This window comes from Colias croceus, chromosome 18 (genome assembly GCF_905220415.1).
Source record: "Colias croceus chromosome 18, ilColCroc2.1".
Classification (NCBI taxonomy): Eukaryota; Metazoa; Arthropoda; class Insecta; order Lepidoptera; family Pieridae; genus Colias; species Colias croceus.
In genome coordinates this window covers 4,406,323-4,433,406 of record NC_059554.1, presented here as the reverse complement: position 1 = coordinate 4,433,406, position 27,084 = coordinate 4,406,323, and the positions used below count along the sequence as shown (strand labels likewise).

Sequence of the window (27,084 nt, the reverse complement as noted above, 5' to 3'; positions counted from 1 at the left end):
TAAAGGTTTTATTTTCCTTGACTAGCTAGTATTTAAGATGTTTGAAGAAAAAGTATGATTTAAATGTATTCATGTGTATATCTCATTATATTTACAAGAACATAAATACATTTATTTTCGATTAGCATACACAAGTTTACACATACCAAAACACTTTGTACAATAAAATTAATAAAATATATGACAGTGTAATGCAGAGTCTGTTACATCAAAATTCAATTCTCTAAACTAAATTTCTGTAATCGACGTCTCCTTAACTCTTCGGCGTCTGCATCAAGGGTCTCGCTGCAAATAAATATAAGGTTTAATGTTTATTAACATCATGATATGATATACATAGTAAATAAATTACCACAAATGGTATTGTCACTAAAACTTGATAAGTGCACAAAGTTTGAATTAAATCTATCCATTACGAGTCGGTCAAAATCGAGTCTAAAGGGGTCAGTTACATACAACAGGTGAAGCTCAAAAGACTTAAATCCAATACCTAGGAGTTTCCGTGGGCATATCTTCCACTCGATCAAAATCGAAGTCGTCTGCGAAGTCATCAGTGCTGGTCGACGGGCCAGGGGTGGGGGTGAAAGATGTGCTTGGTACTTCCGGTTTTACTTTCACAGGCGTCGGTACGGGGGACGGCTCGGTGCGACTATAGTAAATAATAAACATATTAATCTCGACTAGTATTATGTAAAAAAAATTGGATGTAACAAACATACTCGACTATGATCTTATTACACAGATACATAAATTGTTGAACGATAACTTTTAAAAACAGTATCAAATTATTTAATAGCAGTGTCTAAATTGTGAAAAAAATGTGTATTGACTCACTTGATATCAGTCTGGGTAGCAACATTGGCACAATTCAAAGGCAAGTTCGTAACGACAGTGGAGTATTGCTGCATCAACAGTACGGACGCGTCCAACATAGCTTGGATTTCTCGGAGTAGCTGAAATGAAAAAACAAAATGAAAATGCTAACAAAAACAGATGACATAGTAAATTTGAAATATGTTAGCCTCTGATACAAAAATAACGCATAATTTATTTATGTATTCATCTTCATCTTCATAGGTACTTAGACATGCACTTGAAGCAATTCAACATTAAACAAATTACTATTTATAATACTTTATTGTAAAAATATATTATATAATTTTATTATGAATATACTATTTTATATATTTGTTATACCTATCTACTGTGTTTATTTGTACACGAATAAATAAACAACTACACTACGTCATATTATTTTTGTACTCCCACGTGTCGCATTGTACAAGAATAGGACAACAGTATGTACATACTTATTATGTATTATATCTTTGGCTCATTATAATGAACAATGTAGTGAATTTGTTGTATGTAATTTTACTACTAATATCTCAACTTACGTGTAATCGCGCTTCGATATTCCTCCGTTCGGTGCCTTCCATTCGCTGCAGCTCCTCCACAGTGAGGGTTGCGAGGGACGCGGGCCGCGGCGGGGGAGGGGGTGGCATGCCCCACGCCATCATTGCTGTTTAGATGATAATACAAATATATACTTAAAACTAAATTAAAACTTTAAAGCTGTCCCTGTGAAAGTTTTATCAAAATTCGTTAAATAGTTTTTAAGTTTATCTATTACACATAGTTCAGGATACATCGCCCATTTTTGCAAGTGACTACTATCAAGCTGATTTTCCGTTTGTAGCTTTATTTTGATGAGACACCCAATAATTTCGTGTAAGAAACTCTCGATTGTGGTAGCTAACGGAGATAACAAGGATAATTTTTTTTTTTTGATTTGATGGTTCTCAAATATTTATTACGCAATTTGTAGGACAATATGTCTGTTGAATTATATAAACATTAACTAAGTGAAAACAAAAAAATCAGCTTGTTAGTAATCATTTATGATGACCTCGTTATCGATACACTTTGGAAAGGGGGACTCTTTGAACCAACCATAGATTTTGTAGGACAAATATTTTTTCGAATAATTTAGGTAATTATCTTGAGATTGAACAAAAAAAAATTCAGTTAGTAATAAATATTTGAGAACCATCAAATCAAAAATTTTTATCGTTGTTATCTCTGTTAGCTACCACAATCGAGACTTTCGTACACGAAATTATTGGGTGTCTCATCAAAATAAAGCTACAAACGGAAAATTAGCTTGATAGTAGTCACTTGCAAAAATGGGCGATGTATCCTGAACTAATATCTTTCCTCTTTACGAAATTATTAGTATGTACTCTGTCAGCAACTTGTCAGTTTTACTTGTATTTTCAGTTAGTGTTTTCGTGACCACTTGATAAAAGCTTTATAAGCATTTTTTATTTAAATGACAAGTTACTAATAACTAAAGTTTATTGATAGTTTCTTTCGTACATGACTTAGACTTCAGTTGTTGTATAGTTGTTGTATTTGAATATGTTTAGTATTTTACAGTCATTAAATAATTTATGGGTATCCAGAATTAAGCCAAAACAATAACAACAGCCTTTCAGCCTGTTCAAGCATAATGTAAAATTCTACATATAATGTTTTTTAAAATCGCAAATTCGAGAGCTTATTACTGTAAAGAAGTTTCCATCTATATAGACTCAGTAATAAGTAATCTATACATATCGCACACTTAAAACATAAGTGGCACTATACAAAAAAATTCATTTTTGAGTTAAGTATGCAGTCAAAAGGCATAAAACGAAACGCGCCTAACGCAAAGATCCCGGTAGCTCTAATGCGTCAAATTTTTGCTAGATGTCGCTAGTGTCACTTATGAATTTGTCACAATTTGTCCGGTCGGTAATTGATAAACCGGCACTATGCCATTTCGCGTCAAGTCTCCGGTGGAAATCCTTGTCGAGGTGAGTCAAAAACTGGCACTTTGTGTAAAGTGCCACTTATTTAATTAATTTGCTTTCGAATATTTACAGTGAGTAAATGCATAAGTGGCAGTTTGAATATAATGCCAGTTATTTAATAAGTTTAGTGTGGATTTTGTTTTTATACGAAATTCAATAACGGGCATTTTCTTTAAAGAGCCATTTAATCAATAAATATGCTTTTAAATTTTCGCTGTGCGCAATTACATTAGTGTCAGTTAAATTGTGTTAACTTTAATTAGGATTTTGTTTTTATACGAATTTAATAATAAAAAAAGGCATTTTGTTTAAGGCTTTTTGTATTATACTATCATGGATCCGAAAAGAAGTAGATGTAGAAGTATAATAGAATTATCAACTCGGAACAATCAAAGAAAAATAGAAAATGATGACGATGATGGATCTCAAATTACTAAGCCTGCTTCTAAAAGAAATTCCGATATTGTTGAACCGCTTTCAACAATGAGTGCGTCCGAATTGAACATCATGAGAAGTTCATCCTTTAAGCTCTTATCACAACCAAACTAACACTGACGATGGTAACTTTTTTCTCGCCTCAGACGATGACAGAACAAACTTTCCATCAAAGAAAAAATGCAGGAGATCAAACTCAAACTCGTCGTCATCGTCTTCGTCGTCCAGCTCGTCCTCATCTTCGTCCTCAAGCACATCATCCAGTTCAGCTTCAGCTTTGTCTATACAAAGGCCATAACCTAACCCAACAAATTACTCAAATTAGGTACTATAGACACACGTAATAATTTCGACCCTTCTAATCCCGATGACGAAACAGAGAACCCAAAATGTAAAGTAAAAGGAATGACCAAATGCAAAAATTGATGACATTTCCTTCACTCAGATTGTTGAAGTTTCTAATAATCATCAAAGAAGTGATCATCTTCCTGCTGATTCGAATCTTAAAAGTGGTCTTGCTCCGAATGATGGTTATCTTGTCGCCTCTTCCAGCCCTGCTGATAACGTCGAAATCATACATTTTAATACAAATGACACAGGAACGATGAACGATACTGCAAAAGAAGCTCCAACTCAGCCAGTTGATGCAATTACAAGAAAACGAAAAATAATAAGATCGTTACATACTACAAATATTGTGAAGATACTAAGAAATACAGGCAAAAATATGTTTCAAACTCAAAACGCTTTTCCAGCTAAAATGATTAAGAAACCTTGTGGAAGTACATGTCGTCTGAAAATCGCAGATAGAATTTCTGAAGAGTCACGAAAACTTATTATTAACTTAACAGAGATAAGGCCCAGATATAAATATAAAAAGATTAACTCTAATAGAAAACCGAAGAAGGTTAACGAAGTTACTGCAAGATTTTTACTGATCCATGATAATTAGACCATTGATACGCTGATTTTTACGTAACTTTAACAGTTCCTACTTCGAATTAATTGAAATACCTCTAATAACTGTACTGATTAGTAAGTAGTAAGAACAAGATTTTAATGTTAATGTTATTTATGACAATACTTTTATCTAGATTCAAAAACTTGTTAATTATGAATATGTGTGGCAATTTTGACCGAAAACTATGAGCATGTGCCAAATAAATATAATTCTTTATTATTTTAGTAATTCTACTGTTTTATTTATCTCTTTGTTATTATTACAATGTAGGGAAAATAACATTTTAGAGGTCATTAAGCAAAAAGTTTTGAATAACTAGAAAACTATAACCGACACAATACTAAACATTTTTTTAAAAATGCTTTTCCATTAATAAATAATCAATAATTTTATTGTTTGCCACTGGATACTGAAACAGCGTTAGTTAAACTGTTATTTTAATCCGATCACAAGTCTATATTTATATTTTTTTAGTTCCATATCACCCATTCAATTTAAAAAAAATCTTAAAACGGCCGTACTGTAAAATTAACATTTTCGTTTAGTGCCACTTATGTTTTAAGGGTGCGATATAATAAATCTGTAGAAGGGTCAATTCTGTACATTGAACATATTGAAAATATAAATAGCAGGGGGTGTTACTGGATCGATACCAAGCCCAAATGTGATTAAAAAAATTTTTGTCTGTCTGTCTGTCTATATGTGAAGGTATCACGTGAAAACTAACGGTTCGATTTCGATGAAACTTGGTATAATTATACCTTATTATCCTGGGCGTAAAATAGGATACTATTTATCCCGGAAAAATACGTAGAAAAAAAATCTTAATTTTTCCACGCGGACGGAGTCGCGGGCGGAAGCTAGTAATTAATAACATACGTGGTGGAGGCATATTCGGGAAGGGCGGGGGCGGTGGCACGGCCCCGGGCGCCGGCGGCACGGCCCCGGGCGCGGGCGTCGGCGCCGCGTTCGGCGCGTTGTGCGGCACGTCCGGCGCCGGGGCGCGCAACACGTTCAGCCGGCACGTGGGGCACGTCTGCTGCCGCTGGAACCAGAGCCGGAGGCACGCTGCGTGGAATATGTGGTTGCAGGGCAGCTTCTTGGCACCTGGGGGTGAAAATATACATGGTAACCGTAATGTGTTGTAGTAAAATATGTACTTACATTAAATTAGGGACAAAGTTTTGAAGGTAAAATATAATCACAAATATTATCTATTTTTTGATATACACAGTACAATTTGGCTTTTTCAGTGTGATTATGAGTAAGTAATTCACACTGCATATTATGGGACTAAGTTTTGCTGAAAACATAACTTTTAACTCATTATTACCAGAGATCAAAATATAAATGTTTATTTAATTTCAAAAATATCATTTCGCATATTTTTACATACCTGACTCGATTTATTCGTAATATCGTAAGATATTATAATTCGGGCGACCTCTATAATAAGTTAAAATATGAACCAACAAGGAATCAAATCTCACAAACATCCTTGAAATTAACTCTCTGAATACGAAAGTCCTAATTACGCAAGGTTCGTTGATCTCACAATCGCAATAACACTAAGAGTTCAATTCAATACATGTGTGTATTATATTTCAACTGCAATATTTCTATATTGGTTTTACTTGACCAAGAAACAAAAAATACCTTATTTTCGCTATCTTATTAAAAATACAATGTATGTAATCAATCAAATACACTATCATACTACTTTAATATCTCTTATGAACTAGGAATAACACGAAAATTAATATATTTTAAAAACTGGTCCTGCTAACCAGTTTCACTTGAGTTAAACTACTTTTATTGGAAAATTTTCATATATGACCAGGCAGGATATAAAGTATTTAACTGTACCATAATCAGATCACGTTAGCATTGCATTCCTATTTCCTACATAAGGTTACTTTTTATACTATAAACATACAATTAGTTTAGTAGGATAAACAAACCTCCATGCATCTCCTCACGGCAGATAATACACTCATTGTCTGCCGCAGCCAACTCTTCAGGTGTTGCATCTGGATACAGGGTGTTCATGTTTCTGATCGCACGTCGAGACAGTACCACGTCATTGTAAGCTCTCTTGAAACTCCTACAAGAAAAATAGAATAGATGTTTATCATCATAAATCAATAAACTTTTAAAATAATTCAAATTGAAATACAAATGTTTTTTATCATCTTACCTCATAGTTTCATACATAGGTCGGAAAGCAAATAGTGGCAATGTATATATCCTGACCATTACGGCAACGAAACCAACATACAACAATACTTTGAAGAAGTTAATCACCAATTCAGTGTAAAGTAGTACAGCAGCCTTGCTCTCCCATGGTGCTTCCCAGCGAGAATCAATAGCATGAAGAATATACTAAAAACAATTGTTAATTACTGACATGTCATAATGTATAATTAAACAGTTATTGCATAACATACTGTTATCAAAAAGTTTATGAAATCAATAATAAAACTATTGAAATTTGAAATATGAAAAATGGACTACATTAATAAATTTAATGCACAAATATGGTTTTAAATAATTAATTTTATCAATGACAAATTAACAAATATAAAACGAAATTCATTCGCTTTAAGATAAGATAACAGAATTTATTTAAACAATTTCTTCAGATAATAGTTAAAACAACTTTTTAGGTACCTTGATCAAAATGTTAACAATCATCACAAGTAATATGCTATACTCAAATCCAAACACGAGCTGTACCGATGGTCCTCGTAAAATAGTAAATTGATAGGCATGGTGGATAAAGAAGAAATCAGCTTGTGCTAGCAACATGAGTAGTGTTAAGATTCGTACATGAAACAGCCAACCAATGACAGGGCTTCTTTCCATCTAAAGAAAAAAAAAACAATTAAAATTAAAACTACCAACTCAATTATTAGCGTCACAAAATTTACACAATCTTTCATACATACCCAACAAAAAGTGATTAATTGATATATTCTTAAGTTATTAAAACCAAAATATTTCATAATTATATTTCTATAAATACCTTATAATTTTATACTCACATAATCAACCCTGTCCTCAGCGAGCCAGTGGAATGCTTTCAGGAATAATAACACAGTGAACAGTGCTATGAATTTTGGATTGAAATCATCCCTAAAGACGGTAAACGCCAGACATGTTTCAGTTATAGCATACCAAGATCTTTCTATTAAGTGCTGAAATAATATATTCAAATAAGTTATAGAATGAATTTAAAAACAATTACCTTAATCTAATAAATAATTATTTTCAAATTTATTGTTAATTAAATTTAGCATTTAACGTAAACAGTGATTAGCATTAAAAACATATTATTTAAGCAGCACATGACACTTAAAATATTATTATGATATACCTACTTAAAAATGTACATAAAATTATTCTTATCAGATTATTGGAGGTGAAAAAAAATGTTAACAATAATACGTTTTTAAATTGCTTCATATTTATATTGATAAATATATAGTAAAGAGAAAATTAAAATAAGTCTTTATATTATTATAGTACCTCAAGTTCTGCAGGACGCAATTGCCCAAAGAAAATCTTCCTTATAACTTTTCCAACTAGCAATACAAGAATCAGGCCCTGTAAATACATGACCTGCAAGAAAAAAATATTATATTCAGTATGGGCTGCATAGCCATGGAATCTACGCAATATGGTGTTTCATTTTGCAAGCGGCCAGTTTTATAAACAAAATATAACCCATACTTACTGCCATGCTTGGATTAGAATTAGTGAGGTAAACCACGGAGGGGTAAAATTGTTTCTTCTGGTAGTATGCATTGCCGATTACTACGGTTGTGAGTGCAAGGCTGATAGCAGCAGCAACGAGAGCTTTCATTTTTACAGTCATCTAAAACATTTATTATTTCCTATCACAAAAAATTTTCACATAAAAGTCTTGAGAATATTCTAGGCGCTCCCAAATCCCATTATTGTCAACAAATACATTTTCAAAACATCGTTTCGTATCAATAACTTCAACAAAAAAAATAATTTTGACGTGTTCAATGTTCATTTGTGACAAGTGCTGGGATGATTTTATGTTCGGATACTTGTTTCCTTATTGATCTTTATATCACATATTGTGATATCACATTAATCTACAAGAAATATAGGAAATTAAAGAAGTGATATACATAATAGGAATGAAAAAAGTAGCATTTAAGTGTATAAAAATCTGTTAAATATTTCCAATAAGGAAATACAAATATTATTACTATAAAGCTACTTTTATTGCTTGCCATATAAAAAATCTATGCGTATCTCATACTATCCTAAGCTTAGATTATCCTAAGCGTATTGTGACGCATGCACACTTCACTAGTAATCCAATCTGTCAAAAAAAGTAGATTCAGATTGTCACTTTGACGAAAATGGTGTTTGTTCCTGCAATGCATTGAACCTAGTTTTTGCGGCTAGTAGAAACGGTTTCAAAAACCAACTTTTAAGATTCGTGATTATTATTGTAGTAAATTAATTTAGTTTCATGATTTTATACTGTGTATAATCTTTTATCCATGGAAGACCTTTGTTGCCGCGCAATCAATCTTCGCTGTATGCGTTCCCTATAATTTCCGTGATAATTTTACATTTTTTATATAAGTTTTCACAAGAATATTTTGCCATTATTACTGTTAATTAAATTTAAATAAGTGTTCCACTCAATGTAGCCATTTAATTCAAGACGATAAAGTTTAACGTATGTTGCTATTTTCATACCTAAAGATATATTAATAAACAACAAAATGGTAAGTATTATTTCTTCTGTTGATAAAAACTTCATCAGCTATGTAATTAATATCAATATTGATCGATATCTTTTAATTTAGCAGGGTGATGATCCTCCATACCTACCTGTAGGAACTGATGTTAGTGCAAAGTATAAAGGTGCTTTTTGTGAGGCAAAAGTTAAGAAGGTAGTGCGCAACATAAAATGCAAGGTAAGGGTAATTTGTTAAAATATTTGTAAAATTTTGATACTAGAATTCTACTAGAAGTAGTAAAAAATATGTTATAATATTGTATATTCCTTGAAAACAACAAAATATTTATATTTCTATATACATAAATACAAAAAAAAACTTATTTTCCATTGTATAAGTTTATGTATCTATCAAATTGTTAAAATATTAAAACAATATTCTTTATTATATTCATGTTCATCTTCATTTTTATTACACAGGTAACTCTGAAAGCTGGAGGAATAACAACAGTGAATGATGATGTTATTAAAGGAACCTTAAGGGTTGGTAGCACAGTGGAAATAAAGCAGGATCCAAAGAAAGATCCCATTGAAGCAGTCATTACTAAGATACAGGACTGTAGCCAGTATACTGTTGGTATGTTCATAACTACTTATTTTACAAACTATGTAAGACTAATTACTATATTAATATATATGAAATCAATTTATTCAATCAAATATTTAAACTATCCCTAGCTTTAGAGCTAGACAGCCAGACAGACTAGTATACTAGATATTTAGGTGGTATATGAATAGGTACAACAACATAGCAATTAACAGTTACTTGAATTACTTTCAGTTTTTGATGATGGCGATATAACAACATTGCGTAGATCAGCACTGTGTCTCAAGAGTGGGAGGCATTTCAATGAAAGTGAGACACTGGATCAGCTGCCACTTACACATCCAGAACATTTCTCCACTCCTGTGATAGCTGGCAGGAGAGGAAGACGTGGAAGAGCCCAGTGTGTATTCATTTCTTAGATAATTTAAATGTTGATTAGTATAATGGGTAAAGTGGGATGCTTAGTAAAGTTGGTATATTGTAATGAGAATATTAGTTTTATGGAAATTGAACAAATTTAATAACTTATATTAGTTATTTACAAACATGATATTAGTTGTTATGATGTGAAGCCACTGTAAATGATAAAAGTTATTTTTATATTTTCAATAGTTGAATACTTTGAAAGTTGAAAATGTTTGAAATCATTAATTATTTTGTATTATGCTGTGTATCTTATTCCAAAAATTATAATCTGACTTCATTACAACAACTACAACCAACGAAACACTATTTTTTCAATTTTATCTTCAACAAAATAAATTCACTAGGTCAGAGGAGAGTGAGGGCGAAGGCCCAACACGTCGCGTAAAAGCTGACAGCACTGAACGCGAGCCGCATGTCGGTCGCGTAGTGCTTGTAGAAGCCGCTAGTGGGGCGGAGCGCCGGCGTCCCCACCAACCGGCCTTCCCTGCACTTGTTGTAGCACCCACGGCACAAATCAAGGTCAAAGAGGACTATCTGGTGCGCTCATTTAAAGATGGAAGATAGTAAGTATTTTTTTTTGTCACAGTTGCATTGATTATAAATTGAAAAATTATTTTAATATATATTCTTTCAATGAAATAAAATAATAGTGAATATTCCATAAATACTATGTCACATTACCTAGTAAGTATTCTAATGTTAATATTTCCTTACCTTACAGCTATACAGTGCCAAAGAAAGAGGCAAGGGAATTCCGCAAAGGCAGTGCTCCACTAGAATGGTGTGGTGTAGAAGCTGCTTTACAGTATCTTAATAATGGGGTACTTCCACCACACTGGGACAGAGATTCATTGTTTAATGAACCTAGAAACACTTCAGATGATGTAAGTATAACCTAAATTCATACTTATTTATTTATTGTTCTAGTTTTAGCTAGTTTACTGTAAGTAATCTAATTACATATTACCTCTTCCAATATTTACTATTTTATGTTATTTAGCAAAACCTTAAAATTCAAAAATATCCTGACATAACTTGATTAATTTGCTTTTAGAGTTCTGATGATGAGCCTCGTGAAGAAAAGGACCATTTTGTGGCGCAACTATACAAGTTCATGGATGATCGCGGAACGCCGTTAAATCGAAACCCAACTATCGCAAATAAAGACATTGATCTTTATAGATTATTTAGAGTATGTTGATTTTATTCTAATTATTAATTACTATATTATGTCACAGTTCTAAATGAATACAATAATTCAGTATACAATAATAAAAATTACTTTATAGGTTGTACAAAAGCTTGGAGGGTATAATAGAGTGACAAATCAAAATCAATGGAAAACAATTGCTGATAAAATGGGATTCCACCCTGTTACTACAAGCATAACTAATCTCTGCAAGCAAGCATATAAAAAGTAAGTTTAGCATTGGTTTACTGGAATAAGGGCTGATTTTTCAATCCTTGGTTAAAACATCGAATAACAAATTCATCGAATAACGGATTCAACTACCATAAATGTATTCTAATTGTCCATATATGACAGTTTACAGGTGACATTTTTCTCTTAAAAATCTTTAAATTAAAAACCCATCTGTCAAGCGACATTTATCGATTTATAGCCACCAAAACAGGATATACAACAAAATATATGGTATTTTTTAAAACGGCCGATTGTTAACCGCGCATAAATCAATTTCCCTTGCCTACACATTTACAGACTATTACAATTACCTGATTCTGATATTGCTATTCTGGGGGAAATACAACATATCTTCAAGTTAATATTGTTCTGTTCGCCTTAGGTTCCTACACAGCTTCGAAGACTTCTACCGCAAGCTGGGCGTGACGCTGGTAGCGCACCCGCGCGGGGCCCGCACGCCGCCCGCCGGCCGCAGCCTCATCCGCGACCGCGACAAGCTGCCGCCCGCGCCCGCCACGCCGCCCGCCACCCCCACAACGCCAGTTAACTCCGCGCCGCCCGTGAGTAACGCCCTATAAGTACACGTATGTACACAGTGCCGGCGTTAGGGGGGGCTGGAGGGGGCAATGGCCCAGGGCGACAAATTCTGGGTCTAGATCTGAAGTTGGTTAACCTAACACTTGATATTGCTTCCCTCAAGTGGGCGCCACAATATTTTCAGTGGCTCTTACGCCGGCACTGTATGTAGAAGCAACTATGGAGTTTCTTGACAGTTGTTCTCCATAGTACTGCTTTCCGATTCGGTGGTAAATGTTAACAATATAATGACGATTCGAAATCTCTTCTTGAAGAATTCTATTTGAATAATAATTAAATGTTTGAGTTTTGAGTTTATGTAGTACACGTCAGAACATTTTTACCCATAGCTGTGCACGACGCTACGAAATTGGTTGAACATACAACCCCGCGCCGTTGCCGCACCCGGCGCCACACTTGCAAGCTCATCCACGCCGCCGGCCGCTAAAATTATTATTATAAAAATGACTTCCACTCATACACACATGACCACCAGAATCATAAGCATGTGAAACTTATCATGTAACTGTTACTTTAAACAGCTAATCACATCTGAACACTTATGACCATAATTTAACATAAAATTTATACTCATCTGCCTTATGTATGGTTTATGAGGAAATGTAGCGTTATTCTTATTATTATTGTTTAATATTTTTAGCGTGCAAAAGACAAAGATTCTGATAAAAGTGAAACTGATAAGAGTGAAAAGGATGAAAAGGTCGATAAACCAAAAGAGAAAGCTCCCTGCGCTAGCGATGAAGAAGACAGCGCTGACAATCAGCCTCTAGTGCCAACCTGCACAACTCCCAAATTGTGAGTAATCCAAATCCAAATGAATATATTTATTTTTAATAAAAATTAATATAATTATGTAGTTGAATAAACGTAAACACGCTTAAACTTATGAATTTATTTTATTGTCACTTATCTAAGTGTATAAAATTTGAAATCTGTTAATTGAGTAATGCAAAATGAGTCGGATTTTAATAAATGCATAAAAAAAAATTTTTAATTGTGAATAAGTACCTACATTTTTTATAACAAACTATTCTCCACAGACCCGAGAAAGAAAAAGAAAAGGAAAAGGAAAAAGACAAAGAGAAGGAGAAGGAGAAAGAAAAAGATAAAGACAAGGACAAAGATAAAGATAAGAGTTCAACAACGAGTGAAGAAAAAGCGCCAATAAAGTCTAGATCGCAATCTAAGACTAGAAGTCTACCGCCAATCAAGAGTGAGTCGCATGAGAAGAGAACACCGAAACGACGGCCCCTCTCATCCAAACGTATGTACTACCAAAATTTTAATTACAAATTAAGGTTTTTTGTTTTAACTTTTGTCTTTTATCCACCTTTAATTTAATAGCACTACAACTAATTACATTTAGCTGATTACATTATTATCATATACTAGCTGCGCCCCGTGGTTTCACCCGTGTTGCTCCACTTGTGTTGGTCTTAGCTTGATGATATATAGCCTATAGCCTTCCTCAATAAATGGGCAATCTAACACCGAAAGAATTTTTCAAATCGGACCATTAGTTCCTGAGATTAGCGCGTTCAAACAAATAAACTCTTCAGCTTTATAATATTAGTATATATTTTTATTCTACCAATATGGGTCTCGGCACACATATGGGATCGAAAAGGGATCGTAACCGTATCGCCTCGAGCCGTTCAGAATGGTTTGTACATCTAACTGTCTATAATAATAGTTATTGTTATTGTTACAAATTGAGCTGTTGTTGGTGCATCTATGATAAATAAATAAAATAAATAAATAAATAATAGTTGATTTCCTTTTGTAGTGAGTGAAAGTGGGAGTGGAAGTGCATCTCGCGCATCCCGACGCCCACATGTTTCAACTGACAGTGATAGTTCTGGTAGAGCCTCTAGGTAAGTACTTAGAATTATTTAAAACACAATTAAACAAACATTAAACATATTTTGTTGATAATGGTAAATGTATTATAACGTAACTACAGTCGTTAAATTTTTAACAATTATTTGTGAGGTAAAATGATTTTGGTGTCGAAATAAAAGTTTACATTGTCGGATTTAATGGCTTACTTTCTGTAATTGAAGAAAAAAATGATTGTATTATTGGTTCAGATGCGGTCTTACCAAGAAAATGCAAAGTCGACGAAGTCAAAGCGCAAATTCCGCCAGCAGCGGTAACACCATAGCGTCTAACAGCAGTAAGCGGCCGCGGAAACGAAAGACAACAGAGTAAGAATACTTTTTTATACATAGCAATCTTTTTTAAGAAGTATCAATTATTATTATCAATAGAATCATAAGAATATGATTGAAGAATTGTAAAAATATAATCTACTAGCTTTCCACCCGCAGCTTCGCCCGCGCAGTCAAAGAAAAACCCGCATAGTTCCTGTTCCCGTGGGATTTCCGGGATAAAACCTATCCTATTTCCCGGGGTAAAAAGTAGCCTATGTCCTTTCTCGGGTATCAAAATATGTCCATACCAAATTTCATGTAAATTGGTTCAGTAGTTTAGGCGTGATTGAGTAACAGACAGACAGACAGACAGAGTTACTTTCGCATTTATAATATTAAGCTGGGTATCGACTTCGCGCTCCTGGCGCGCGCGCCATGAATGACCGCGCCGAGAGTGCGTTCCGCGAAGCGCGTTCCAAATAATTGAAGTATATCAACTAAGCGCGCCTGGCGCGCGTGGCAACTGTTCCAGTGTTTGACCGTTCATCATGGAAGCTAGTCGTGTACGAGCAGCAGCAGCTTTTGTAATTATACACAGCATAATAAGAAAGAAAAAACAGAAACGAAAAGTGCATTGGTGGATAAAAGAGCTGTACCGAAAAAGAATACAGTATGGAGTGACACTTATAAGAGATATGCAGTTCGAAGTGAACTTCGAAAACTTCTTTCGTACCATATAGCTGAATTAATTTACGGCAACTTTGGTTATCCATAATTATTACTCGGAGCGCAACAAACACAAAAAATACGACAAACCCGTCTCCATTGGCGCGCGCGCCACGATTTATGCGCGGTAAAAAACCGACACCCGACGGAACGGACCGCTCCGCGTTCGACCGCTCCAACGAACATTTTGGCGCGCGTTCCAAACTGGTATCCATTTCACGCGGCTGGAGCGCGCGCCAATGTTCGATCTCTTGGAGCGCGAAGTCGATACTCACCTTTAAGTATGGATGATTCAAATTCAATTAATAATTTCATCATTTTGATTTTTGCAGGCCATCTACTGGTGAACCAGCCCGTATAGGAAATTCCAATGTGAAAGCACAAGTTGGAGACAAACTCAAAGTGTACTATGGTCCAACACAATCAGAATCTAAAGTGAGTTTTTTTTTACTTTGTTGCACTAAATCTACAAATTATCGTGTCATAATCATACAATAAAATTAATAGACAGATAATAATAGATTTGCCGCCATTTTTTTAAGTGAAACTTCTTTAGGCGCGTTGAGTATAAAATTGTAAGGTCGGGTCATGGCAATACCGTCACGTCATGGGATAAGGCGACGATTTTTATATCTTTGAATCTTGCCAAAGAAGTTTCACTTCTGACACGTGTGCTCAGTACACACGCTCTGTTTTTTGTTATTAAACAGTTTATTCATAGAAAACACCAGCAGCAAAAATGATAAATACTTATACATTTTTGAAGGTTACCTATGAAGCAAAGGTAATAGAGATATCCGCTGAAGGAATGTTACGCGTGCACTACACAGGCTGGAACACGCGATATGACGAGTGGATAAAGCCGCAGCGTATCGCCCTCAATGTAACGCAACATGACGCTCGCAATAAGAAGGTTGGTGTTTTTGTATAGTTAAATAGTTTGTCAAATAAAAAACAATATTATAATGTAAAAACAAAAAAGATATTGGCTTTTTACTTGAATAAAATGCACGTTAATATTATGTACCTAATGAAAATGCTCAATGTTTTAAGTTAGTGTTTTAAACTATGAATGGGTTTAATTTTATTTAACTACATGAATCAAGTTTTTTGCCTAAATATGATATTCTTTTTATATTTGTAGAGTACTGGTGCAAGCAGGCGAGCTAGAAGCAAGAGGCCTGAAGGTGCGTATATTTTCATAATTATTGTAATTTCCTATAGTTGCTAGTTACACGAATATAAACATTATTCATTTCAGGAACCTCTGTACGATCAGATACTGACAGTGATTCAGATAGTGACGTGGATGTAAAGAGACCGCCCAAAAAGTCAGATGACAAATCAAATCCGAAAAGTAAGTTGATTTTTATATTCCGTAAATATTTGTATGTTGTAACTGTTTTTTTATTCTGTATGTTATAAATTCAATGTCATCCTTTTTAACAGCTCCATTACGCACAAAGGATGCCAAATCAAGTGATAGCAGCAGTTCAAGCAAGCCAAGAAAAAGGCCTGTCAGGACGGTGTCAACACCAACAAACATCTCTCCAGCAAAGAAACCGCGAATTAACACTACACCTCATCAGCACCAAGGGCGGGACTATGATCTAAATGAAATTAGATCTGAACTTAAAGGTCTACAAACCGTCAAACAAGAACCTGAAGAAAATATTAAGACTGAAACAATACCGACAGAAAGTGAGGAAAACCAACCTTCCACATCTAGTTCGGACATTCCGCTGGAAGAAAAACAAGCTGAAGATGTTTATGAGTTTAAAGAACCCGAACCCTTCGAACTGGAATTGCATGACGAAAAGAAGAAAAGAACCCATCGCATATTTGATGACATATCTCCAACAAAGTACACTTCAACATTAACTAAATCACTTAGTGAGGAAATTTCCGAAGAGGCATTAAGACCTAGAGCCTCTTCATTTAGATCGCCTTCGTTATCACCATTTAGAGAATTTGGATCGACTCGGGATGCTGCTGGTAGGCAGACTCCCGAAGAGGATTCCAAAGATGGTCTGTTTTCTCTAGATGATGACTCTTTGCCCGGTGAAGGAAGCTCTGGGCCTATTTTTGAAGGATTCACTCCTGCTAAAAACCAAGAAACTTATTCGAAGAAAAGCAAAGTTACGAAATTGCGGGAGTTAATTGACGATTCTCCAGAAAGTCCTGCTGACGACGAACGATCATCCGAGGATGAGCGCGAAGTTATCGTTAAAGAAGAAGACCGACAAGAAAGCCCTATGACGCCGCAATTAGAAATAGTTAGTAGTCAGGAAGTGGCCAAGGAAGAAATAATAGAACAAGAGCAGAGTAAAGAAATTCAAGATGCAATTACTCTTCTTAAAGAATTACCACCTATAGAATCTATCCCAATGCCTCCCAACACACCACCCCCGCAAAGCAAACCGACAATACCCACTACTTCAGTTACATCTCCTATTGAAGATAAAGAAGAAGAAGCCGACCATCAAAATGAAAAAGCCATACTCGATCAAACTGATCTTTTATCCATACCTCTCCCAAGTTCTGAACCTAAAGAGATGTCAAGACTCAAAATTGAAAAGTTAGACCCTGATCCTGCATTATCTAAATTAGATGCTCCATCCAGCCCTATCGACACAGAAGAAGATAAATCAGAACCCGACAGTCCCGCAAGAATTGATGTTTTACCTGAACCTCCTCCGGGTTTCTTGTTACAATCCGAAGGTCCAAAAATAGCTGAAAAATTACTTAAAGCTATTAATAGTGCCAAACGTCTTTCCATGTCGCCACCCCCGGCAGAAGATCGACCAATTACACCTAAAAAGGACAGTATTCAAATTAAGACACCGGAAGAGAAAAATTCTCCTGTGCCTCCTGAAATTAGGATGCCAACACCAAAAGGAGAATTACTCAAACCCCCTACTAAAATTGAAACCAGTAAAAGACTGAGTCCAGAAGAAATAAAAGATTCTATATTTGGCGAACCATCGAACATGACTGATTCTAAACGCGATGCAGCTGCTGACATTAAAAAAGTTAAGCCAAAAGAAGCGTCGCCGCCAAGATTGCAGAGTCCTTTAAGTATATTAGAGCGACGAAAGAGTGTAGCAGATTTACCTTTGGGAGGTCCCGGGAAGAATAATAAAGTACTCAGTGACACCATACAAAAACTTTCAAGTCAAATAAACCAATCGGTTTCGGCGGCTACTATACCAATACCGCCATATCAGCCCGAAGACAGAAGCGAATCTACTGATTCTGATGACTCAGATAGAAGGTATGTTTAGCAAATATTTTTGATATATGATTTGTTTAGGTAGTTATAAATTTATAAAGAGTAGAAAAAATTCGATCACGAGGCGGGACTCGAACCCGCATCCTTCGCGCCATTCCGGGGCGGATGCCTAACCAACTCAGCCACTCGTGACCCGCCTGAGCAATCGAATTTATCCTATTCCTTCAGTTTTATGGGTCTTAAGGGAATCGAATTTTTTCTATTCTTTATAAATTTATATTAATTATAAAGCATTTGAATGCCATAAAAACCAGAAAATATAAATTGTTTAGGTAGTTTAATTTGTTCATATTAAACATCTCTATAGTTGGTAAATTTATTTTAAGATATATGGAATTGTTTATAATCTGATTAAATTTGAATAGAAAATAGAAAATTCTATGTTTAAAATACACTTGTGCATTTTTCCAAATCATTAGATAACTTCTTACATGATGATGATGATTGTTCCTTTAACTCCTCGTGGAGCATAGGGCCTCAGTTGCAGTTGCAACTTCTTACATAACTAATTATAAAACGGCCCAAATACAACAAGTTTTTTTTATAAAATTAACAATTAAATTTTGTAAAATTGCGAACGGAGTATCTTTTTTTATTGTAACGTAATTGTTTCCCAATAGGTTAATAATAGACAAGCTATCAATAGAAGAGTGGGGTAGTGGTAGCGGCAGCGGTGCGAGCGGGCGGGCGGAGCGCGGCGCGCGCGGGCCGCACGCCGGCAAGTCGCCCGGCGAGTGGAGCGCCGGAGAGACGCTGCTCATGCTGGAGGACGCGTGCAAGAACGAGAGGAAGCATAGTGAGTGCGCGGTTGTGGGATAGAGAGCATGGATTGGCGATGTGATAAATGTCGAGGAATGATTCGTAAATTATTTGTCATGTAACTGACAGCTGACGACTACATCACTTAAAATATTATGCTTATCCATAATTTTTTTGCCAGATTTTGGTTATGGCAATAAAATCACAAGATAGCATGTTATAATGTCTGATTTATTTTGGGTACAACATGGTTTATATACTATGATAATTGATACTTCGTGCGTGTTACGATCTTAACATAAAAGTGAAAAAGTGCTTAATTAATATACCTAGGTGACAATATACAGTTAATATGTGCAGGTATGTAGTCGCTATATACCAGCACATATTAACTGACTATATATATATATTTCTATTTGAAATAAACGTATTCTCATGTTTACTATCGGTCAATTAAGCAAAGCTGGCATGTTCACAGTACTCACACTTATGCAATTTCACTTACAGTATGTTCAAAAATAAATGCGACTCTAGTTTCATTTTAGAAAATATTCAAGTTTTAGACTGGCTTGCATATTCGCTCGTCTTTTAATTCTATTGAATATGCTTAGGATATGTCACAACTAAGCGCTCTAAAAGATTTTCCGCAAAATTTAATTACGGATCAACAACTTTATGAACACTTCCAAAGAACACATACCGCAATAAGACATTGGTATTCAATTTTAAGTAAGAACAACCGATATCATTTGTAAATTAATGTAAATGGTGATAACGCTGATTATTAATTAGTAATTTGATTTTCGAAAAAAAAATGCCGATTATAGTCAAAATTTATATTTTTCAAACAAGATCCTTATCATCCAAATTTCCACCTTGGTGAGAAAAATTGACATTTCTAATGAAAATGAACAAAAAATTAAATGATTTTATTAAATACTGTAAAATAGTATATAATTCTTCCATTTACTGTATCAAAAAATTCTTCATAGATTTTTAGATATTCGTACTACACCAATTACATCATCCTGTATTTATAAACAATTGCAAAATATGACACATACATAGGCCGGGAGATACTGACACAAAATTTCGGGTCATTTGTAACAGAATGGCGGTTCTACAGAGGTCTTATTACGCAATGACAAAAAGAAAAATGATGGTCAGAACGCTGGTACCGGCGGACTAGTCGCGTGGGCGTAAGTCACACTCGTCGGATAAGTAAGACCCCTCTAGACCGCCATCCTGTTACAAATGGCCCGAAATTTTGTGTCAGTATCTCCCGGCGTAACATGTGCAATGTGTAAATGTGTTGACGTTCCAGCTCTTCTTAATATACTTATACACAGGTGCAAGTGTGGTAGTAGCGGGCGGCAGTCGGTCAGCGGGTGGCACTACAGCAGTCGCTACGGGTACAGCGGGCCCGGCGAGCGTGGCGGCGGCGGGCGAGGAGGACAGCAACCTGTCGCTGCTGCTGTGCGAGGAGACCATCCCCGGGTCTCCGGCGCCGGACGCGGAGCCGGCGCCGGCGCGCCTCGCTGTGCACCTGCCGTTCGCCTGCGCGCCGCCGCACCACGAACGCTCTAAGGGTTAGTGCTTAACAACTTATTATCTTTAACTCTAACACATGGATGGTGCAAAATCTTTAGATAATATAAAAACGAAATCGTAATTACTTTTTAACCGACTTCAAAATAAAGGAAGTGGTTATCAATTCGGCTGGTACGTTTTTTTAATTATGTACGTACACTGATTACTCCGAGGTTTCTGAACCGATTTACGTAATTCTTTTTTTGTTCGATGCGGGATGGTGTCGAATTGGTCCCATAAAAATTTATTCGGATAGGCCCAGTAGTTTTTATTTTGTGAGCATTTTTGTCTGTATTTGTTGTATGGAGTTTTTAACGCAGTTATCACTTGTTAAAAATTTAACACTTCACACAGTCCCAGAACAAGAGAAAATTATATTGCTAAAGTTGACAGTAAAAATGTATGTTGAGTTCTCAAACAATAAATCCTAATTGAATTCACTCTTCGAAATTGTCATCAGAACCAAATTTCCACTTATCCGAAAATATCGATAGTGCAATTAGCCAATCTAACCAATTACACTAGATTTTAATCTTTTTCAAAATGTTATTTTTATTAAGTTTGAATGCTACACATGACATGAACATAAATGTAATAGTCCTACAAGCATTGAGTTAATAGTACTACGTATGGAGGATACACCACGAACAAAATCTGTGCGCCATTTTTTTGCTCTAACTAAGTTTTAAAAATTATTATCTAGTTAGGTACTTACCGATGAAAGTTATTCCTTTGCACTTTTTCGTATTATTTGTATTATTTGTGCAATATCGTAACACACACGAAGGCATATTTGATGCGTTTCATCTTAAAACAAATAAAAATGAACGTGCAGTTACGCCATGTGGCGTATGTTGAGCGGAACATAAGTGATGTAGGCGGTGTCGTCTCCATATGTTTATCTCAATGCCTACAAGAGCTCCTGATTCCGCAGCGGAAGAACGTCGCAACTCAACTGGGGCACGTGAAGGCCGCGAACCCCGCGAGGCGAGCGCTGAGGGCCGGGCGCGGGAGGGCGAAGGGCGAGCGCGCGAGGGCGAAGCGCGGGAGGCGTGCGAGCACGAGCCGTGGCCGCGTCGCCACGCGCTGCTCGACAACACGCCGCCCACCACGCCCGACAGCAGCCTCGACCTGTCGCCGCACCGGTGAGATACTTGTCTAATTATACTTGGTTTGTAGTCCGGTCAACATGTACCGTTTTGCATGAAATTGTGTATAGTCACAGGAAAGTACGATCAAGGTGTCCATTAAAGGTACAAGTAATACCATATCCGATTTGCAACTTCTAGATATGTTCTGTTTATTTATTTATTTATTTATTTATTTATTTATTTTAGAATTTCCGACAGAGGATACAGATTACATTCGTTACATCTAATACAAGTACATGATCTTCTGCACCTCTAATTAAAGGAAATTACAGCGTTCAGAATGGATTACAATTACAATTAAAATTAAAATTAAAATTACAATTACAATTACAAATCTAAAATTACAATTATATTCGTCAAATTATAAAAAAATATTATAAAAAAAAAATATTATATAATAAAAAATTAAAGAGCAATTAATTATATACAGAATTCAAATACATAATTATTATTAAAATTGCAAATATTATTCAATTACAATTAGGTATATTAAAATTAATCACTACAATAAAATTATACAGGTTGGTTACATTAATTAATAAAGGAAAAATAGAAACTTTTATCATTGGCTAAATTGAAGGATTAACGATTTGAAGCGTGTTAGAGATTGACTGAAGATGTCTATGTCTTGCGAGATACCAGTGAGCTTGTTATACTCATGGGTGAGTCTGACTGTTGGTGAGTTTTTACCAAGGTTTGTCCGATAAGAGGGGGCACTAAAAAGGCAACGAGGTTGACGAGGAACTCTAGATGGTACATTAATATTAAATCTGGTTAGTAACGCTGGACAGTCGAAACCATTATTAAACACTTTATACAAAAACAGAAGATCAGCTATAGTGCGACGCGACTCAAGAGATCTCATATTGAAATATTTAAGTCTGTCTTCATATCGAGTCAATGATTTCTTGATACCAGCTCGGTAAGCCAGCTGGCGAACAAGTCTTCTTTGAATTCCTTCGATTCTTTTTCTGTGAGTCTGGTAAAAGGGATTCCAGACAGTACTGCAATATTCCAAGCGGCTACGCACGAAGCTATTATACAGTAATAGCGTGGTAGACCAGTTCTTAAATTCTTTTGAGCTGCGCAAAATAAAGCCAAGTGAGCGGTACGCAGATGTAATTATAAAATCGTAATGCTCTGTAAAACGTAACTGAGAATCTAAGTTTACTCCTAAGTCACGAATCGTTGAGAGTTCTTTTAAAAAATTACCATTAATATGATATTTAGATGTGATTTTATGACGGGTTCGAGAGAAAGATATTTGATAGCATTTACCGCAGTTTAGGTACATTCTATTGGTTTCGCACCAGTCAGTCAGTCTGTTTAGGTCAGTTTGCAATAAATCAGAGTCAGTAGGATTATTAATTTAGCTTATCTGTCTGGTAAAATAACAGGATTTGTTTGAAAGACCACATAAAAAATGTCAATGCTGTTACCGGTATGTGTTAACTAAACGCATGAATGTAGAATTGAAATAAAAAAGAAATCTTGAAAGTTTTATGTATTGCAGTGATGTAAATAATGTTTGAAATATTTCATTTTTGTACAGGGAACGCCGAATATCAGAAAGAGACAGTCCATCTGAAAGAAAAGACGATGAAGAGGACAGCAGGCCTGCGGACTCTTGTGCACTTGATATTGATAAACCACATGGTAAGTTACCCTTTACAACCCTCTTATGTATGTATCAGTATGCATCGAAACTTGGAGTTTAAATAATTATTTCTAACACAATATTTATCACATTTACACATATTATAATGATATTTATTGAGCACCTATATGCATCGAAACTTGGAGTTTAAATAATTATTTCTAACACAATATTTATCACATTTACACATATTATAATGATATTTATTGAGCACCTATTGACATCTTACTCAAAAAAATATATAAATTTATTTATATGGTCTACGAAAAAATGACAATTTATTGATAAAAGCTTTGTATCATAATCTATTTAATCATAATTTTTCCGCTTCTGCATACCTAAATGTATTTAAAGATCATCGCACTTTTATCCCAGCAGAACGCGTCCAATAAAATTAACGAAACTATATTTTATTTTATATTCAATCTTATGAAATCGCGTTCAATTGCGCTTGTCGAATCATCTGAATCTGCAACAACCCATGAAATCTAGATTATTTCGGATGATGTCAACACCGATACGGCTGATGAGGTAGTCTCGACCGGTCATGGTCAGGTTGTTATTAGTTGCGTACAAGCAACTAAAATAATGCGTATTCTTTAGCCAAATATTCGATTTCATCTGCGTGGTCGATTCTTTGCGGATACTAATCCGCGTTAGGTTCCCTCGATTTCGACTTGTCCGATGCGATTGGCTTGCATGAAGTAACGTTCATCTTAAAACGATCCTCATATATTTGCTCCGCGCGGTTTCACCTCCGTGGCTCTTAGCGTGATGATATATAGCCTATAGCCTTCCTCGATAAATGGGCTATCTAACACCGAAATAATTTTGCAAATCGGACCAGTAGTTGCTGAGATAAGCGCGTTCAAACAAACAAACTCTTCAGCTTTATAATATTAGTATAGATAAACGTATAATGTTCCCACAGGCAGCGGCCGGTCGCGGCTCGCGTCGGAGAGCTCGCTGGGCGCGCGCGTGCGGGTGCGTCGCTCGCGCCGCGACACCGACGACCACCACGCGCCGCTCAAGTACAACTTCTACGTGGAGCTCGGTTAGTGTACCGCCCGTGCCGAGATAAATTTGAAAAATTAATCGAAAGCAAGCAAGCAAGAACATTTATTTTTATCCTGTATTAAAAAAAAACATGATGTTCGATATTTCCCATAGTTCTTAATTTGGCGTACGTGCCTACTTGAAGAATTCACCCTTTTTTTGAGTGAGGAAATCTTTCATAAGATGCCCACGGCCCCCGGGGAAGGTTGAAAAATTCACCTAGTATAATCTATTTATAATTTAATATTAGATCGATGTTTGACTAAGACCGCTATTGCGTGCTGCTTTCAGATCCAACATGGGACTGCCAGTCCCGTATCAAGCTGTTGATGTCGCGGATGGCTGACCTGCGCAAAGCGTACCACTCGGTGAAGGCGGAACTAGCGGCCATCGACCGACGGAGAAAGAAACTACGCAGGAAGGAGAGAGAGGGTGAGAAATTATTCTACTATCAAAAACTAAAAGGAAAATTAAAAACTACGTGTGGCACTCGGGGACTGCCGCGGTGAAGCTATTGCATGCTATGCCTTCAAGCCACACCTCCGCCCGTCGGAGTGGGGAGCGTGAGGTTTTATCGTTACGGAATTTCTCGATTCGGTCCCCGCGCTCAAGGCCCGCGATAGAAGCTATGCAATAGCTTAAAAAAAAACTATATTCGTATTATATATTCCTCTTCAATCTAAAGCTATACGTGTACAAGGTACACAACTGGTGGCATCAAAAATATTTACATATTTTTCGAAATACTTTTGAGCTTATATTATAATAATATATGAATGTTTTTTTTTTGTTTCAGCTGTCAAGGCAGCCAAAGCCGCGTGCTCATGATTCGACTAGTCTGCCTGGTGCAGAAATAATATTCCGAAGACTTCAGTTTATTCGTTATAGAATAAACACAACTAAAGCACACTTTCACACAATATCTCGTTTACGTCGTTTAAGGCGCAACGCTCACTGAATCAAGAGTCGAGGTGCGGTCGAGGCGCGGGCGTTCAAAAAGCGCGCCTCCTCTAGATATTCTTAAGAATATCTAGAGAGAAAGAATAATTTTTTATTCTTTTTTTATTCTTAAGAATATCTATTATTCGGTTAAGAATATCTAGAGGAGGCGCGCTTTTTGAACGCCCGCGCCTCGACCGCACCTCGAATCTTGATTCAGAGAGCGTTGCGCCTTAGGGATAACAATACATTTCGGTATATTAAAATGAATTATAAATATGTTTTTACAACTTTGAACTCTATATTTTATCGTTATTTTTATTTACACAAGTAAAGTCATAATTTAATGCATTTTTTGCTTTAAATCTCTGAGTTTGGATTTTATATTTATTGTAAATACAAATAAATAATTTATAAAAAAACTGATGTTTTGCAAGTATAATCTTTAGACTTGTATATTAACGATTTTAATTTAAATCAATAAAGGTAGTGGTATAATACATGAATGTTTTTATTTTCATCCTCACCCTACGGCCTACTAGCAATTTGCCGATTTTACTGGTTTACCTAGGAATTAATATAGAAAAAGTTATATCACCCAGAAATAACTGTAACAACCTGAGAGCTATTTATGTCTTGTATATCAAGTTTTATATCTTACATAATCAAATCCTCGGTTAATAAGATCTCTGTATCAATAAAACATTTATAATGATAATATAATCACAGTATTACAATATTATTTTCTATTGTAATACTGTGATATATTGTTAAACTTGGAAAGCTGCAAGCACCACTCACGTGATTGCAACAGAATCAAAACTACTATGTACATGTCGTGGTCATATCGTAGAATTGATCATTTCATGATATGAGTGGCCATTTCACGAAATGGTCGCATATCGTGAAATGGCTAACATAGTTTGATCAGATCGTTAAATCGTCAACGTTTCACGATTTGGTCATCCACATTTGGCCAGATCGTATAAAATATAAAGAGTCCATAAAATATTAAAAAATTTCAGAATAACTATATTCTAAAAACTTATTTAATGTCATTTAAGTTAGTGCCGCGGCAGCGGCCGGCGAATGCCAGAAGCGAATCGTTTTTGCAATAGAAAACGTTAGGTTAGGTTAGACTTTGATAAACAACGCACGAGCCGAGCGAGCAAAGCGAGCGTGCCGCAGCAGCGGCCGGCGAGTGCCAGAAGCGGATCGCTTTTTAAAAAACAAACAATTATAATAATATAGTTAGTACTTAGTAGTTTCTTAAATTATTTTATTTAAGTCGCATTTTTTCTTAAATACATATAAGTAAGATATCCACATTTTCCATAGTACTCGTACCTCTTCGTCGTAAATTCTTTGCTATGACTTTCTTCATAATATTGTTATTAAACGAATTATGAAGTTTTTAACTGCGAATAATTTAATTTTCGCCAGCGGCCGCCATCTTATCACATACCTAAACATAGAGCTTGCAGCGCCTCTACCAACGATTAATGTAACTATTTTACGATATGATCAAATAATTTTGATAATTTCATGAAAAAACCATGCGTTAATTGGCCATATCGTGAAACGATTTCTTATCATTGATCTGCCCAAACCACATCATGATGTGGCCAAACTAAATTGGCCATTTCACGATATGCGATCATTTCGTGAAATGGCCACTCATATCATGAAATGATCAAATCTACGATATGACCACGACATACATACTAT

At 35.5% G+C, this 27,084-nt stretch overlaps 2 protein-coding genes across 2 annotated transcripts; one reads left to right on the top strand and one right to left on the bottom strand.

Annotated features, from left to right (window-relative positions):
• Window positions 1-58: 58 nt before the first annotated feature.
• On the bottom strand, window positions 59-8,295 carry LOC123699634 (E3 ubiquitin-protein ligase synoviolin). Its single transcript, XM_045646628.1, has 11 exons — window positions 7,988-8,295; window positions 7,780-7,872; window positions 7,296-7,448; window positions 6,922-7,116; window positions 6,449-6,633; window positions 6,213-6,355; window positions 5,131-5,358; window positions 1,398-1,522; window positions 835-953; window positions 491-649; window positions 59-285 (listed from the first exon to the last, which is right to left on the bottom strand). Exons 1-11 carry the CDS (start codon window positions 8,126-8,128, stop codon window positions 216-218), a joined length of 1,611 nt encoding a protein of 536 aa, XP_045502584.1. The 5' UTR covers window positions 8,129-8,295; the 3' UTR covers window positions 59-215.
• A 351-nt stretch (window positions 8,296-8,646) lies between these two features.
• LOC123699637 (AT-rich interactive domain-containing protein 4A) lies at window positions 8,647-25,856 on the top strand. The gene is made up of 26 exons (XM_045646631.1): window positions 8,647-9,026; window positions 9,108-9,218; window positions 9,461-9,617; window positions 9,822-9,987; window positions 10,358-10,576; window positions 10,735-10,897; window positions 11,068-11,205; window positions 11,303-11,430; window positions 11,819-11,996; window positions 12,674-12,828; window positions 13,074-13,297; window positions 13,820-13,907; window positions 14,124-14,240; window positions 15,245-15,347; window positions 15,679-15,825; window positions 16,057-16,099; window positions 16,174-16,269; window positions 16,362-18,186; window positions 18,825-19,000; window positions 20,313-20,552; window positions 21,488-21,698; window positions 23,257-23,360; window positions 24,293-24,415; window positions 24,709-24,849; window positions 25,214-25,342; window positions 25,581-25,856. Exons 1-25 carry the CDS (start codon window positions 9,024-9,026, stop codon window positions 25,243-25,245), a joined length of 5,088 nt encoding a protein of 1,695 aa, XP_045502587.1. The 5' UTR covers window positions 8,647-9,023; the 3' UTR covers window positions 25,246-25,342; window positions 25,581-25,856.
• The last annotated feature ends 1,228 nt before the right edge of the window (window positions 25,857-27,084 follow it).

Coding starts and splice junctions, on each gene's coding strand:
- LOC123699634 (XM_045646628.1), bottom strand. CDS start 8,128: ATGACTGTAAAAATGAAAGCTCTCGTTGCTGCTGCTATCAGCCTTGCA. Junction 7,117..7,295: donor CTGAGGACAGGGTTGATTAT/GTGAGTATAAAA, acceptor TTTTTTCTTTAG/ATGGAAAGAAGCCCTGTCAT. Junction 954..1,397: donor ATATCGAAGCGCGATTACAC/GTAAGTTGAGAT, acceptor TTTTCATTTCAG/CTACTCCGAGAAATCCAAGC.
- LOC123699637 (XM_045646631.1), top strand. Junction 18,187..18,824: donor TCTGATGACTCAGATAGAAG/GTATGTTTAGCA, acceptor GTTTCCCAATAG/GTTAATAATAGACAAGCTAT. Junction 24,416..24,708: donor CAACTTCTACGTGGAGCTCG/GTTAGTGTACCG, acceptor TGCTGCTTTCAG/ATCCAACATGGGACTGCCAG.